Below are 15,045 nucleotides of genomic sequence, written 5' to 3' on the forward strand. Positions count from 1 at the left end.
CAAAGAGATAGAGTGATATTTGATTTCCCCTGAAATCAATGATTTTCAACAAGCGGCTGACTCCAAAGACAGTTAGATGCCCAAGGTCGCAAGTTGAAAATCTACCCCATTACGAATTTTCCTTATACAGCTAAGTTTTCCGGGGATGCACCAGTGTTGAGAAACATCACCCATTCCTTGGCTCAGTCAGAAAATTGTGGGCAGGCACCTCACCACCAGTGCATTCTTGCTAAATTCTTTCTCAGCTACCATCTTTGAACATGCGAAGGCTACCTGTTCTCTTAGAAGGTGCAGTAACAAGCAATTGCAGTAAGATCGCACATACCACAAGAGGTGCCCAAATTAGTGCAGTTCCACCTTGACTGTATTTCACAATAGCCATTGTTTTATTTCTCACAAAGTCGTAGATGCGCACCGTGCCTGAAATTGTAAAGGAAGAAGAAAAACACCTAAGAAACTGAGAATTTTAGCCATTGATTTCCTGACAAAAATCTCTGATAAAGCAAGCAGTGACACATATAATTCTCCCCACCAACATCCAGCTCTGTGGCGCCGAAGAAAGCTATGTACCTGAAGCAACCCTCACTTCTACACAAACGTTTAAAAAAATGACTTGTGCATATGGGGCACAAAATCAAGAACTGCTAACATAAAAATAGGGAGTTTGGCAAAGGAGGACTGTAAAAGACTTCAGGAAGATGGAGGCTGGCTAGCAAAATGAACGTACAGGTGCCAGGAACAAGTTAAAATGGAGAAGGGTGAGGGATGGAAATGCACACTCAAAGGAAAGATGCTAACGATAGACAAGCAGGGGTTCCAGTAGGCGTGAGTGCAGGTAGATAAAGGAATAAAAATGCCAACCAGCACTTTAGTTTTACAAATAGGGACATAGATTATAATGATAAATTTGTTCAAAATGTTGGTTAGGCCACAGTTGGACTTGCGATTTTGGGTGCCCCATTATGGAAAGCACATTGAAGCCATATAGCATGCAATGTAGATTCATCAAGATTGTGCCTGAGCTAGGATTTAAAGTTTTTTTTACAAAGTATGAAGAGTTTTGACAGGAAAAGAATGTTTCTTCTAGTGAAAGAGGTCATCGATTTAAAATTATCATTATACGGGAAGAGCTTAGGAAAAATATCCTTCTGCAGAAGGTTGCTGGATTGTGGAATGCTTTGTTTCAGGGCCTGACTGGGACAGAAGTCATTACAACTTTCAGTGAAGAATAGATAAATATCTGAAGTAGAGAAAAATACAGGGCTGTGGGGACAGAGCAGTGCAAAGAGATTTATTCTAAACTGCTCAAGCTGAGTGGCCTCTTTTTGTGTTGTAATGTTCTAATCATTTTATTATTCAATGAACTTACTTTAAAGAACTCTTTGAAGTTGTTTATTCTCAGCTCTAGGAGGTATGGGGAACTCCAAGCTTCCTTATTTGACAACGGCTGGCTCCTTCTCCCCCTCAGAGCAACGAGTTAATGGATTTTTTTTCCACAAAGATTGACACTACCTGTGCACCTGCCTTCCCCTTCCCCACCAACAAACCCCAGTCTCACTTGAATTACCAACTCTCCAAGAAACCCAACTTCTGCTCTCTCAATTAGCTTTTCATTCAACTCCTGACCACTCAATGTCCTGGTCCCCATTCCCTCTCTGTCATTCTCAATGGTCCCCTCTCCATAAGCATTGTTCCTCCCCTCTTCCAACTCAAATTTGCCCACCATCGACTCTTCATTCCTTGTTCATGACTGTTCCATCACCAGCCTTCATTTCCTGTTGAAGGTGCTTGAAAGCATCATTGCTTTCCAGTTCTGAGCCCATCTCTCCTTAACTCCCTGTTTAAATCCCTCCAGTGCAGCACCCAGTGCCATAACAAGAGTCATCAATTACATACTTTGCAACTGTGACCATGGTGCTTTGTTTCTCACTGGTCATCTTTTTCAGAGTTTAATATCGTTAACCGTGTCATCCTTCTGTCTTTCCTTCAATGCCCAGCTCTGTGGGACAACCATCACCGGGTCCTACTGCTGCCTATTTGATCTTAAATTGATCGCATGCAAGGATGGCTTTTCTTCCCATTCCTCAGCCTTCACCTCAGCAGTTCGCCAAACATTTATCCTTGGCTCCCTCCTTTTCCTCATTTACATAGTGCCCATCAGCGACATCACTACGGACACATGCTCAGCTTCCAAAAGTACACCAATGGCACCCAGTTCTTTGTCATCTCTCGATTCCCTGGACGTCTCTGTGTTAGCAGGCTGCTTTTCTGACATCTTGAACAAATGTAATCTCCTCCAGCAACAAAAACAAAAAATGCTGGAAAAACTCAGCAGGTCTGACAGCAACTGTGGAGAGAAGGACAGAGTTAACATTTCGAGTCCGTATGACTCTTCTTCAGAGCTAAAGAGAAGTAAAAATATGGTGAAATATATACTGTTTAAAGGGGGTGGAACAGGTGAAGCTGGTCTGTCTGCAAGCTTCCTGTCGCTTGCCATTTCAACACACCATCCTGTTCTCATGCGCACATGTCCGTCCTTGGCCTGCTGCAATGTTCCAGTGAAGCTCAACGCAAACTGGGGGAACAGCACCTCATCTTCCAATTAGACACTTTACTGCCTTCCGAACTTAACATTGAGTTCAACAACTTCAGACCATGAACTCTCTCCTCCATCCTCACTCCTTTTTGATCCCCTTTTTTCAATATTCATTTTTATTTTTTTATTTTTATATTTTTTTTTCCATTTACTTTTATTATTATTTTTAAAATTTATTTCCATTTTCATTCATTGTTTTATCCCCACCTTTTAGTCTATTTTCGATCTTTTTTCCCACCACTGTCCCCTCCCCCCACCCCACCCCACCCCCACTAGGGCCATCTGTCACTTGCTCATTCTGCTTTCTACTCTTAATGTCACCATTAGCACCTCCTTTAGCCAGTACCACCAGCATCACACTCTGTTGACCTTTTGTTTATGACATCTTTTGCTATCTCTCCTTTGCCTCCACCTATCACTGACCTTCTATCCAACTTCACCTGTCCCATCCCCCCTTAAACAGTATATATTTCACCACATTTTTACTTCTCTTTAGCTCTGAAGAAGAGTCATACGGACTCGAAATGTTAACTCTCTCTTTCTCTCCACAGATGCAGTCAGACCTACTGAGTTTTTCCAGCATTTTTTGTTTTTGTTTCAGATTTCCAGCATCTTCAGTATTTTGCCATAATCTCCTCCAGCTCTGCAATGGGAATGTGAGAGCCATCACATTCAGCTGCTGCCACTGATTCCATCCTTCACCTGCCACACTCTGAGGCTCAGTCAAACTGTTCACAATCTCAGCTCCCTGCTTAATCCAGACCAAATGTTCAGAGACTGTGCCTCTCCTCTACCAGTGCAACCCCTTGGTACATGCTTTTGTTTTCTCCAGACGTGACTGCGATCTGCTTCCTAATCTCCCATCCTACCATTTTCCATAAACTTTGCTGCATTTATCCTTTCTCACACGCAATTCCACTTACCCATCACCCCCATACATTGTCCCTTTGGGCAAACATTGATTCCCCATCTCGGGTTGAAAACTCTCGTCCATCTCTTTAAATCCCTTCCTTACCTCAGCCCACTATTCCTTGGCAATCTCCTTCAGACCCATAGTCCAACCCCTCAAAGTCTCCATTCTCCTGACTTGGACCTCCCTCAGCCCACCAATGGCAGCAGGGCTTTCAGTCGCCAAAATCATATCCTCTTAGATGTCCTCCCTTAACTCCAATGCTCGTCCACCTATTCTTTCAAACCTTTTTCAAACCACATCCCTTTGGTCATACCTTAGTTCAACCATACCTCCCCGCGCCCCCTCACCACGCCACCCCCCCCCACCCCCCCACTTCACACCCACCACCCCTCCTCCTTCCCATCAAATCCCACCCCAACCCCAGCCTGGCTTGGTGTTTGTTTTCTATATAAATGAAGATCTGAGCAGGTTCTATTTGCCACCAATAGGTCAGTCAGATCTTCTCCTTTCAAAACACCAGCAGGAATGAAGGCCTTGCCTGTAGGGCCACTGGCCACAGTTTTTTAGAAAAGGGAATCAAGCCAGGGACTAGAGTACAGCTGATATTGTTGCTATGTTCAAAAAGGGAATTAGAATAAATCCAGGGAACTACAGACCCATTAGCATAACATCGGCGTGAGGAAAGATAATGGATTTGTTATTCAAAGGCGTAATTAAAAACACTGTCTCCTGCAAACAAAAAATGGCCATTGATACCTCATGTCCACTTGTACGCGCATGCACAGAAAACCAATAACGAAACTGGTCGGATGCGTCGGCAGTAAACACAGCCCATTAAAAACGTCGGAAAGTAAAACCACCATTTCCATGATTATTGTTAACAAAACTATGTGTGTTACAGATTGTGTAAGAGAAAATAGTGGATTGTATTTCACTTAATATTTAAAAAAAACAGAGCAAGGCAGAGAATAGCAAAATCACGGAATCACAGAATAACACAGTGCAGAAGAGGCCCTTCGGCCCATTGAGTCTACACCAACAAGTGAGAAACACCTGACCGACCTACCTACCTATTCCCATTTACCAGCCCTTGGCCCATAGCCTTGAATGTTGTGAGGCAACCCGCCACCTCCACCACCCTCCCAGGCAGCGCATTCCAGACCGTCCCCACCCTCTGGGTAAAAAAGTTTTTCCTCACATCCCCACTAAACCTCCTGCCCCTTGAACTTATGTCCCCTCATGACTGACCCTTCAACTAAGGGGAACAGCTGCTCCCTATCCACCCTGTCCATACCCCTCATAATCTTGTACACTTCGATCAGGTTGACCCTCAGTCTTCTCTGCTCCAACGAAAACAACCCAAGTCTATCCAACCTCTCTTCATAACTTAAATGTTTCATCCCAGACAACATCCTGATGAATCTCCTCTGCAGCCCCTCCAGTACAATCACATCCTTCCTATAATATGGTGACCAGAACTGCACACACTACTCCAGCTGTGGCCTCACCAAGGTTCTATACAACACCAACATGTCCTCCCTACTTTTGTAATCTATGCCTCGATTGATAAAGACAAGTGTCCCATATGCCTTTTTCACCACCCCACTAACATGCCCCTCCGCCTTCAGAGATCTATGGACACACACGCCAAGGTCCCTTTGTTCTTCAGAGCTTCCTAATGTCATGCCGTTCATTGAATACTTCCTTGTCAAATTACTCCTTCCAAAGTGTATCACCTCACACTTTGTTTCAGGTATTGTGAGTGAGCAGCCAGGGTTTGTATATAATAGAATGAAAATATGCCACAGAAAAAGATGAAGCTAAACGCAATTATCTAGGCAAAAATTGACGTTGTATTTTGTTCTGAATAAAATAGCTCTTTCTGGTTCCAAAATCAACTCCCTAGGATTGTTAATTTAACTTTTTCTTCAGTTTCAGTTCTCATTAGGATTGCTGCGAGTTTGAATTTTGCTTTAAAAAAGAGAAACTAAATGGAGAGGATGAGTATCACCCCTGAGGTTGGGGGATGAGTAGAGTTCTGATCTCCATTGTTTGCAATGATGTCATGGGGTGAAGTGGTACAATTGTGCAGGCACCGTGTTGGCAGCAAACACAACAAACTGAAAAACATCTGGAAACCAGAAACATAATAAGGCCCGTCTGCACAAATTTCAAAAGAAAAGGTCATGCGTGACCAACCTGATTGAATTATTTGAAGTAACAGAAAGAGGAGACAACTTAAAGCAGTAGATGTAATTCTACCTTTCAAAAGGCCTATGATAAGCTACTGTTTGGTCGATTCAGGACTAAGGTCAGAACATGTGGCGACAGTGGACAAGTAGCAAAATGGATAGCAAGCTGGCTTCAAACCAAAGAGAGTAGGGGTTAAGCGTTGTTATTTAAATTAGAAAAAGGTGGGAAGTCGGCTTCCACGATACTCAGTACCAGGACACTGTTGTTCACCATTTATAGAATCATAGAATGATACTACAATAAAGGAGGCCATTCAGCCCATTGTGCCTGTGCCAGCTCTTTGGTAGAGTTGTCCAATTAATTCCACTTCTGTTTTCTTTCCACATAGCCTTGTATTTTTTGCCCCTTCAAGACTTATTCACTTGTCTTTTGAATGTCACTACTGAATTTGCTTCCATTAACCTTTCAATCAGTGCATTCCAGAGCACAACAACTCGCTTTATAGTAAAAGCGTTTCCTCAAGTTGCTTCTATTTCTTTTGACAATCACCTTAAGTCTGCGTCCTCTAGTTATTAACCTTTCTGATACTGGAAACAGTTTCTCCTCATTTACTCTATCAAAACAAACCATGATTTTGAAAACCACTACCAATCTGCCCTTAACCTACTCTGCTCTAGGGAGACCACCACCAGCTTCTCCACGTAACTGAGGTCCCTCATCCCTGGAACCATATGAGTAAACTTCTTATGCACACTCTCGAAGATCTTGGCATCCTTCCTGAAGCGCGGTGTCCAGAATTGAACTCAATACTCCAGCTAAGGCTTAACCAGTGGTTCATCAATGGTTCATCATAATATCCTCGGTTTTCTAATTTATTAATAACATCTAGGATCCCACATGCTTTTTAACTGCCTTCTTAAGGCTACCTTCAAATATTTGTGTACATATATCCACACATGGCAGAGCAGGCTCGAAGGGCTGAATAGCCTACTTCTGCTCCGATGTGCCTATGTCTGTTCTTGACCATTTAGCCTATATGAATGAGTTTCTCCTCATTCTTCCTACCAAAAATGTATCACTTCACATTTCGGTGTTAAATTTCATCTGCCATGTGTCTATCTGTTTGATTTTCGAATTTTGAATCATCTGCTTTCAAATTTGAACTTTGAAATTATGTCCTGTGTATCCAAGTCCAGGTCATCAATATATATCACAAAGAGCAATGGTCCTAATGCCAATCCCAGAGAACATCACTCCCTCCAGACTGAAAAACAATCATTCACCCCCACCCTCTGCTTTCTGTCCCTGAACCAATTGTATATCCATGCTGACATTGACCCTTTAATACCATAGGCTTTAATTTTGCTAACACCTCTATTATGTAGTACTTTTCAAACACATTTTGAAAATTGATATATATAACATCAAACTTGGAGTCTAAAACTAGAGGTCATAGTTTTTTTTAATTCTTTCATGGGATGTTAGCATCTCTGGCTAGGCCAGCATTTATTGCCCATCTCTAATTGCCCTTGAGAAGGTGGTGGTGAGCTGCTTTCTTGAACCGCTGCATATGGTGTAGGTGTGCTTACAGTGCTATTAGGAAGGGAGTTCCAGGATTTTGACCCAGTGACAGTGAAGGGACACCGATATAGTTCCAAGTCAGAACGGTGTGTGGTGTTTCCATCTATTTGCTGCCCTAGTCCTTCTAGGTGGTAGAGGTTGCAGGTTTGGAAGGTACTGTCTAAGAAGCCTTGGTGAATTGCTGCAGTGCATCTTGTGGATGGCACACACTGCTGCCACTGTGCATTGGTGGTGGAAGGGATGAATATTGAAGGTGGTGGATGGGGGGCTAATCAAGCAGGCTGCTTTGTCCTGGCTGGTGGTGAGCTTCTTAAGAGTTGCTGGAGCCATACTCATCCAGGCAAATGGAGAGCATTCCTTCACACTCCTTTTGCTTTGGAGATGGGGGACAGACTTTGGGGAGTCAGGAGGTAAATTACTCATGGCAGAGCCTCTGATCAGCTCTTGTAGCCACAGTGTTTATATGGCTGGTTCAGTTCAGTTTCTGGTCAATGGCAACATGAGGATGTTGATGATGCAGGATTCAGCAGTGGTAATGCTGTTGAATGTCAAGGAGAGATGGTTAGATTCTCTCTTGTTGGAGATGGTCATTGCCTGGCACTTGTGTGGTGCGAATGTTACATGCCACACCACCTAGCCAGATCTTGCAGCAATGGACACAAGCTCCTTCAGTATCTTGGGAGGTACGAATGGTGCTGAATGCTGTACAATCAACAGCAACATCCCCACTTCTGATCTTATGTTGGAGGGATAGTCATTGATGAAGCAGATGAAGATGTTTGGGCCCAGGAACTATCCTGAGGAACTCCTGCAGCAATGTACCAGAGCTGAGAAGATTGGCCTCCAACAATTGATTTAAATTAGCCAAATATTCAAATATGTACAGGGTTAGGTAACACAAGGGCTAGTCTGAGCAGCACAGGGCAGGTCGGGGGGTGGAAAGAAATCAAACAAAACATTTCAAACAACATATTCCACACTTGTACCAAGTATGAGATACAGTGCATCATTTTGCTATTAGTCTAAAAAAATACTGTTTTCAGCTTATATTATATCCCCAAAGCCTGTCCACCATCTACAAGGCACAAGTCAGGAGTGTGATGGAACACTCTTCACTTGCTTGGATGGTAACTCCAATAATACTCAAGTTGCTCCACACCACCCAACATAAAGCAGCCTGCTTGTTTGGCACCCCATCCATTACCTTAAATATGAATTCCCTCCACCAATGATTTTAAAAGGAAATTGGATGGGCACTTGAAGAAAATAAACCTGCAGGGCAATGAGGATCGAGCAGGGTTTGTCCTCGGAGGGTCAGAATGGACTTGATCAGCCAAACAGCCTCCTTCTGTGTCATAAATGACTCTATGACCTCTGGCACATAGTGGCAACAGTGTGTACCATTTACAAAATGCACTGTAGTAACTTGCCAAGCTTCCTTGATAGCACCTTCTACACCTGCAGCCTCTACCAGAAGAACAAGGGCAGCAGAAACAAGAGAACACCACCATCTTATAGTGTCCCTTCCCATCCCGACTTGAAACTACATTACCATTCCTTCACTGTCACTTGGTCAAAATCCTAGAACTCCCTTCCTAACAGCACTGTGGGTGTAGTTACACCACATGGACTGCAATGTTTCAGGAAGGTGTCTCACCACCACCCTCTCAAGGGCAATTAAGGATAAGCAATAAATGCTGACCTTGCCAGTACTCATATCCCATGAACTAATAAAAGAAAATTTCAAATATAGAGCAGACTAGTTACTGTTTTTTGTAAGGTCATTTACCTAAAATTAATTGTATTAAAATCTGATAGAAGATGTTAATCTTTCTTAAAAAGAAAGCTGATTAAATTGCAACTGCATCTAGTCATGTTTTTATTTAAGTAAAGTCAAACCTACGGTCAAGTGCGGTTGTTGCCATCAGATAGGTGAGTGGTGAAAGGTCCATGGCTTGGATCGCCCCAGAGTGAAAAGAAAATAGACACTCAGGGTCTTGGGTCTGCAAAGATAAAGAAAAATTGTAAATATAAGGAGGGAAAATTGATTACTGAAAGTAACAGTTGTGAAGGGTGCATTGTTCACACAAAATGTTTCCTTCATCTGGCAGATTTTGATCCTCATCAGTAGGAGAGACAGCACGTCTGGAGAATGGAGAGCATGGCCATGTTCCACAACTAGCACCAATACTAAGGATGTCAGTTTGAAACAGCAAAAGAGTAATCACAGCCCCTCACCCTTATCCCCACCCTTTCTCCCACCCTTTCTCCCACCCACCTATCAACACACCTTTCTGAAAGGGGACAATTTTACATGGTCTGGAATGAGCAGAGCACATCTTAAGAACATATGTGGAGGGGTTAAGAATAATTATAATAAAGAGTCAAAGCAGTCCAAAAAAGTAAGGGATACTGGAAGATGTGTTGCGTTCTTCTGTTTATCACAAATGTGCCAACCATAGAACAAGGGTTAGTAAAACAATAATGTGGGTTCTTTATTTAAAGATAAGACTACTGTATATACAGGCAATGGTAACAGGGAGGCTATGTAGACACATCTGATCTGCAGGACTGCTGTTGCATTTGGTCTATAGAGTTATGGGATTATACATCACATCCTGTCTCATAGTGGGTAGTGACAGACGGCAATTTAAGATACACCCCCTTTTAAAGGTACATGTACATCACAAGATGGATCGTAGGGCAGATAGTGGAGAAACATAGTGATACAAATCAGAAAGAATAGAAGGGAAAAGGTGAAGGAGGATATGAATGACACAATTGGGAATCACTGGAAATAATGGAGAACTAAAGGCACTAATTAGGATGGGGGGACATCATGTTATAATATTGGAAGAAGCTCGGTTTAACTGTAACAACTAAATATTCCCAGTTTCAAAGTTCTCTAAGAGATGTGGGAGCAAAGACAGAAGCAGAGATGGCCTTCTTAACTATGATCAAAATTGCAACTGTACCAAGGACAATTTGTATCGATGGTGGTGCCCATTGTTTGCCTGGTAGAATTAAGAAATAACAAGAGGTGTTAACATTAATTAAAATAGATTAGAGGTTGCCGATTGGTGCAAAATATTAGATTTACGGCCAATTTAGAGAAGTTAGATAAAATTGGGGCTTAATAATGCTAAAGACAATCATGAGGAGTATAGAAAGTGTCATGTAGAGGTGAAAAGGGAGATCAGAAGAACTACAAGGGAATATGAAAGACACTAGCAGATTATATAAAGGGAAATAAGAAGGTCTCTTAAGTGTATAGAAGGTAAAAAAATACTTTGAGAGGGTAGGACACCCATTATGCAAAATAAGAGCCCATGGTGTAGAGGGTAACATATTAGCATGGATAGATGATTAATTAGCTAACAGGAAGTAGAAAGTAGGAATAAATGGGCCTTTTTCAGCTTGGCAAGATATGATAAACGGGGTACCACGGGAATCAGTGCTGGGGCCTCAACTATTTACAATTTACATCGATGACTTGGATGAAGGGGCAGAATGTTTGGTAGCTAAATTTGCTGATGACACAAAGATGGGTACGAAAGTAAGTTGTGAAGAGGACACGAGGAGTTTGCAAAGGGACATAGATAGGTTAAGTGAGTGGGCAAAAATTTGGCAGATGGAGTATAATGTGGGAAAATGTGAACTTATCCACTTTGGCGGGAAGAATAGAAAAGTAGCATATTATTTAAATGGACAGAGGTTGCAGAACTTTGCAGTACAGGGGGATCTGGGTGTCCTGGTACATGAATCAGGAAAAGTTAGTATGCAGTACAGCAAGTGATTAGGAAGGCAAATGGAATGTTGTTTATTGCAAGGGGAATGGAATATAAAAGTAGGGATGTTTTGCTACAGTTGTATAGGGTGCTGGTGTGACCACATTGAGAGTACTGTGTCCAGCTTTGGTCTCCTTATTTAAGAAAGGATATAAATACATTAGAAGCAGGTCAAAGAAGGTTCACTCAACTGATACCTGGGGATGGGGGGGGTTATCCTATGAAGAATTGTTTGACAGGCTGGGCCTGTATCCAGTGGAGTTTAGAAGACTGAGAGGTGATCTTATTGAAACATATAAGATCCTCAGGGAATTGAAGGGTGGATGCTGAAAGGATGTTTCCCCGTGTAGAAGAGACTAGAACTAGGGGGCACAATTTAAAACTAAGGGGTCTCACATTTAAGATGGAGATGAGGAGAAATTCTTTCTCTCAGCGGGTTGTAAATCTTTGAAACTCCTCCCCAGAGAACGGTAGAGGCAGTGGCAATGAATATTTTTAATGCAGCGGTAGATAGATTTTTGAGTAACAAGGGAGTCAAAGGTTATTGGGGGGGTAGGCAAAATTTGGAGTTGAGGCTACAATCAGATCATCCATGATCTTATTGAATGGCGGAGCAGGCACGAGGGGGCCAAATGGCCTACTCCTGATCCTAATGCTTATGTTTGTACGCATGAAGGAGGGAGTGTAATTGTGAAGGATAAAGCGATGAGAAATATTAAATAAATATTTTTCCAAATGATGGTGCCATTATCAACATGGGTATACTGAAGGAGCATCCAGAACAATTGATTGAAATAATTGTAGAAAAAGAATTGATTCTAACAAGATTAGTGAAACTCAAGATAGGTACATCACTGGACGCTGATGGCTGCACCTGAAAGGTACCAGGAACAAATACGCAAATTGTGTCCTTAAGTAGGGGAGCAGCTGAGATATCACCTTGGTACAAGAAGGGAGAGAGGGGTAAACCTGATAACTATACACCAATTGGTGCAACTTCAGTTGTGGACAAACCCTTAGATTCCATAAATCAAGATAAAATTAGTGTAATTTTGGAAATGGGTGGGTTAATCAAGGACAGCCAGCAAAGATAGATGAAGGTAAAGGTTCTGATGAGGTTATTGATCTGAAACGTTAAATCTGTCGCTCTCCACAGATTAGACTTTTGTACTGTTGCTTTTGTATCAGAGAAAGTCAAGCTGTGTTTTGCAAATGTAATCATTTTTTTTCAAGCGGTGAATGTTTGGATTGATAAAAGAAGTGAAGCCAATGTAATGCATCTTGATCTTCAGCTGTTTGTAAAGGAGTCTGTGGAGGTTTGTTAAAAAATTCAGGCATATGGAATAAGAGGAAATAGTATAACAGAAAATCGGATAATAGAAGCGTGGTTGCTTGGCATATGGGAAACAATAGGAAGAATGAATGTTGCTATAGAGAATCGTTGGCCCCATTATGGAAAGGATATTAAAGCTGCCTTTGTGTCAACATAGATTCACCAGGATGATGACAGGGGGAAACCATAGTTATTAAATGTTCTTAAAATACTAGGAATATTTCCATTGGAGCAATGAAGATGTAATAGGAGCTTTTAAACTATGAAAGGTTTTAATAGAATAAATAGGGAAGGGCTGTTTTCTTTGGTTGGGGAGTGAGTGAGAAGGGATCAATGATTTATAATCATCACTGAGAATAAAGAGAAAGGATAGGAGAAACTTCTTTATAGGGGGTGTTGCTGGAGCATGGAATATATTTGTCAATTTGGGAGATGTTGAGGCAGAAATTATTACACTTTTAAGAGGTCATACATTTAAAATCGATAAAGATATGGGGCTACAGGAAGAGAGTGGGGGAATGGGATTAGTTTTGCATTGCTCTAGCAAAGCATCAGCAGAGAAAAGATGGGCCGATTGGTTTCCCTTTGCTTGCTACTTTGGCACGTTTATAAATTGCCTTGATGTATACAGTTTCTGATTATCTAGGATTGAACAAGATACTTCATGAGTATCCAGGTCTTTGAACTCAATATCCACCCTCAGCAGACTGTGGCTGCAGCATGTACAACCTACATCATGCACTGGGTTAATATTCTGGAATTAGCTACCTTGCACCGTGGTGGTAGAACCATCTTCACAAGAATAGCAGGCATTCAAGGAAATGTATCACTACCATCTTCTTGGGGCAAATAAGGATTAGCAATAAATGTGACATTGCAAATGTCAGACACATCCCGAGAACAAACAAATTCCGTCACTCTGTGAACCCATGGCATGACAAGGCAAGATATTCAAGCATTGTAAAAAATACAGAAAGCAACTGAAAGTAGGAAGATATGAGAAGCAGAAAATGCAAAAATTTGGAAATGGAGGCCATGAGAACAGGTCTATTTGTGTTTATGTGTGATTTTCATAGAGAGATAGATGGAAGGGAAACAGCAGAAAAAATGAGAAAAGAATAGAAGACAAAGTTGGGAAGAAAGAAGTGAGTGATAGAGACCAGTGATAGAACAATAAAGAGATAGTGGGGGAAGAGATGTTCATGCAGGAGACAGAGAGAAAAAGACAGAGTTAGGAGATAGAGGGAAAAGAAGCAAAATACCACATTAGATTCAGGGTCTGCTCTTATTTGCTTAATTAACCAAAAACAATTTCTTGAACTTACAATATTTGAAAAAGAGAGGTCAAGTTTCCAGATTCTACCACTGGCATCCTATGGAAAAACAAAGTTATTCATCTTACCTTATGTGTTAATTTAGCAAACTCAAACATCAATGTCTTGTAATAAAAGTCACTGCCCATTCTGAAATTTCTAAAAATACCAGAGAAGCATTTTACTTGGATTTACAACAATTCCCTGACATAATTCTTGGTTACAGGAACAGAAGATTGGACAGAGAGCCAATCTGCCAGGTCCCAAAATTCCACTGATACTTGCAGAGTTTGTCCTGGGATATGAAAGCAGGAAATGAAGGCCAAATCTGGGCAAGAATATTCAAATGAGAGAAAACCACAGCATTAATGGCATTAACGTCACAGCAGCTTTGGCCCTCAAAGACTGAAGGCTTCCTGATGTTTTTACAGTTCAGTGCCCTCTTCTTCGGTTACTAAGAAGACAGGCAACCACACCTGGTCACTGCTGCACCCCAGCCTTGTAGTAGCAATTTTCCTCCCTTCCCCTAGGCAGGCTACCAATACAGGCAAAAATCCACCAACATTTTATAAGTAAGCTTGTTCATAGATTATCGCCCAAAGTCCCAAAGGGTCAGGTTACAGCCTTGTCCCATCGAAACTGGAGCAGTATTCCACCCAAGAGGAACGTTCTGCCCGCCATCTGTACATTTGCAACAGGCAACTTCAAATCACTTTGAAATATCATGATTAAGTCATTCATTTAAAAGTTATTTGAATTCAATCTCCTTCTAAAAAAAATATTTTAAAAAGAAGCAAAGGTATTCAAAATCATGACGAGTTTGGACAGAGTACATTGAAACTGTTCGCACTGGTGGAAGAATTGAGAAGCAGAGGACTCAGCTTTAATGTAATTGGCAGAAGAAGCAATAGCAATGCAGCGAGTGGTTAGGATCTGCTTGAGAGTGCGATGAAGGCAGATTCAATCATACTTTTACTTCAACTCAGACCTGCTGATGCAGACTGAGAAATGTTGAAACCTGTTCCTGTTCAGGGTCTGCAGGTGTGGCTGGTAACTCCCTTCAACTGTTATACTAAATAAAAATCAATCAAAGGCTTTTGAGGCTGGCTGAATTTTGAAGCAAGTACTTCAATAAAGGTATTAAAAGATGTAAAAAAAGTTCCATCGATCAATTTAATATTTCTATTGCTAATGGTTTAATTCTTTGACATTTTTACTTGTTTAAAATCTTATTTTGTACATGAGAAATTTTCATTTCTTGAGGAAAAAATGGAGCAACATTTTACAAGAAGTATTTAGAATGCTTCAACTTCTCAAAGGCAATCAGG

At 41.5% G+C, this 15,045-nt stretch overlaps 1 protein-coding gene across 1 annotated transcript in view; it reads right to left on the reverse strand.

Moving 5' to 3' along the window:
* Positions 1-15,045, reverse strand: part of cfap44 (cilia and flagella associated protein 44) — a 224,494-nt gene that overhangs the window by 157,571 nt on the left and 51,878 nt on the right. The window contains exons 9-11 of the mRNA XM_078559546.1: positions 13,730-13,777; positions 9,187-9,286; positions 326-420 (exon numbers count right to left, since the gene is read on the reverse strand). Of these exons, the coding sequence (XP_078415672.1) occupies positions 326-420; positions 9,187-9,286; positions 13,730-13,777 (243 nt within the window). The remainder of the gene's footprint in view (positions 1-325; positions 421-9,186; positions 9,287-13,729; positions 13,778-15,045) is intronic.

Source organism: Cetorhinus maximus, chromosome 16 (genome assembly GCF_964194155.1).
Source record: "Cetorhinus maximus chromosome 16, sCetMax3.hap1.1, whole genome shotgun sequence".
Classification (NCBI taxonomy): domain Eukaryota; kingdom Metazoa; phylum Chordata; class Chondrichthyes; order Lamniformes; family Cetorhinidae; genus Cetorhinus; species Cetorhinus maximus.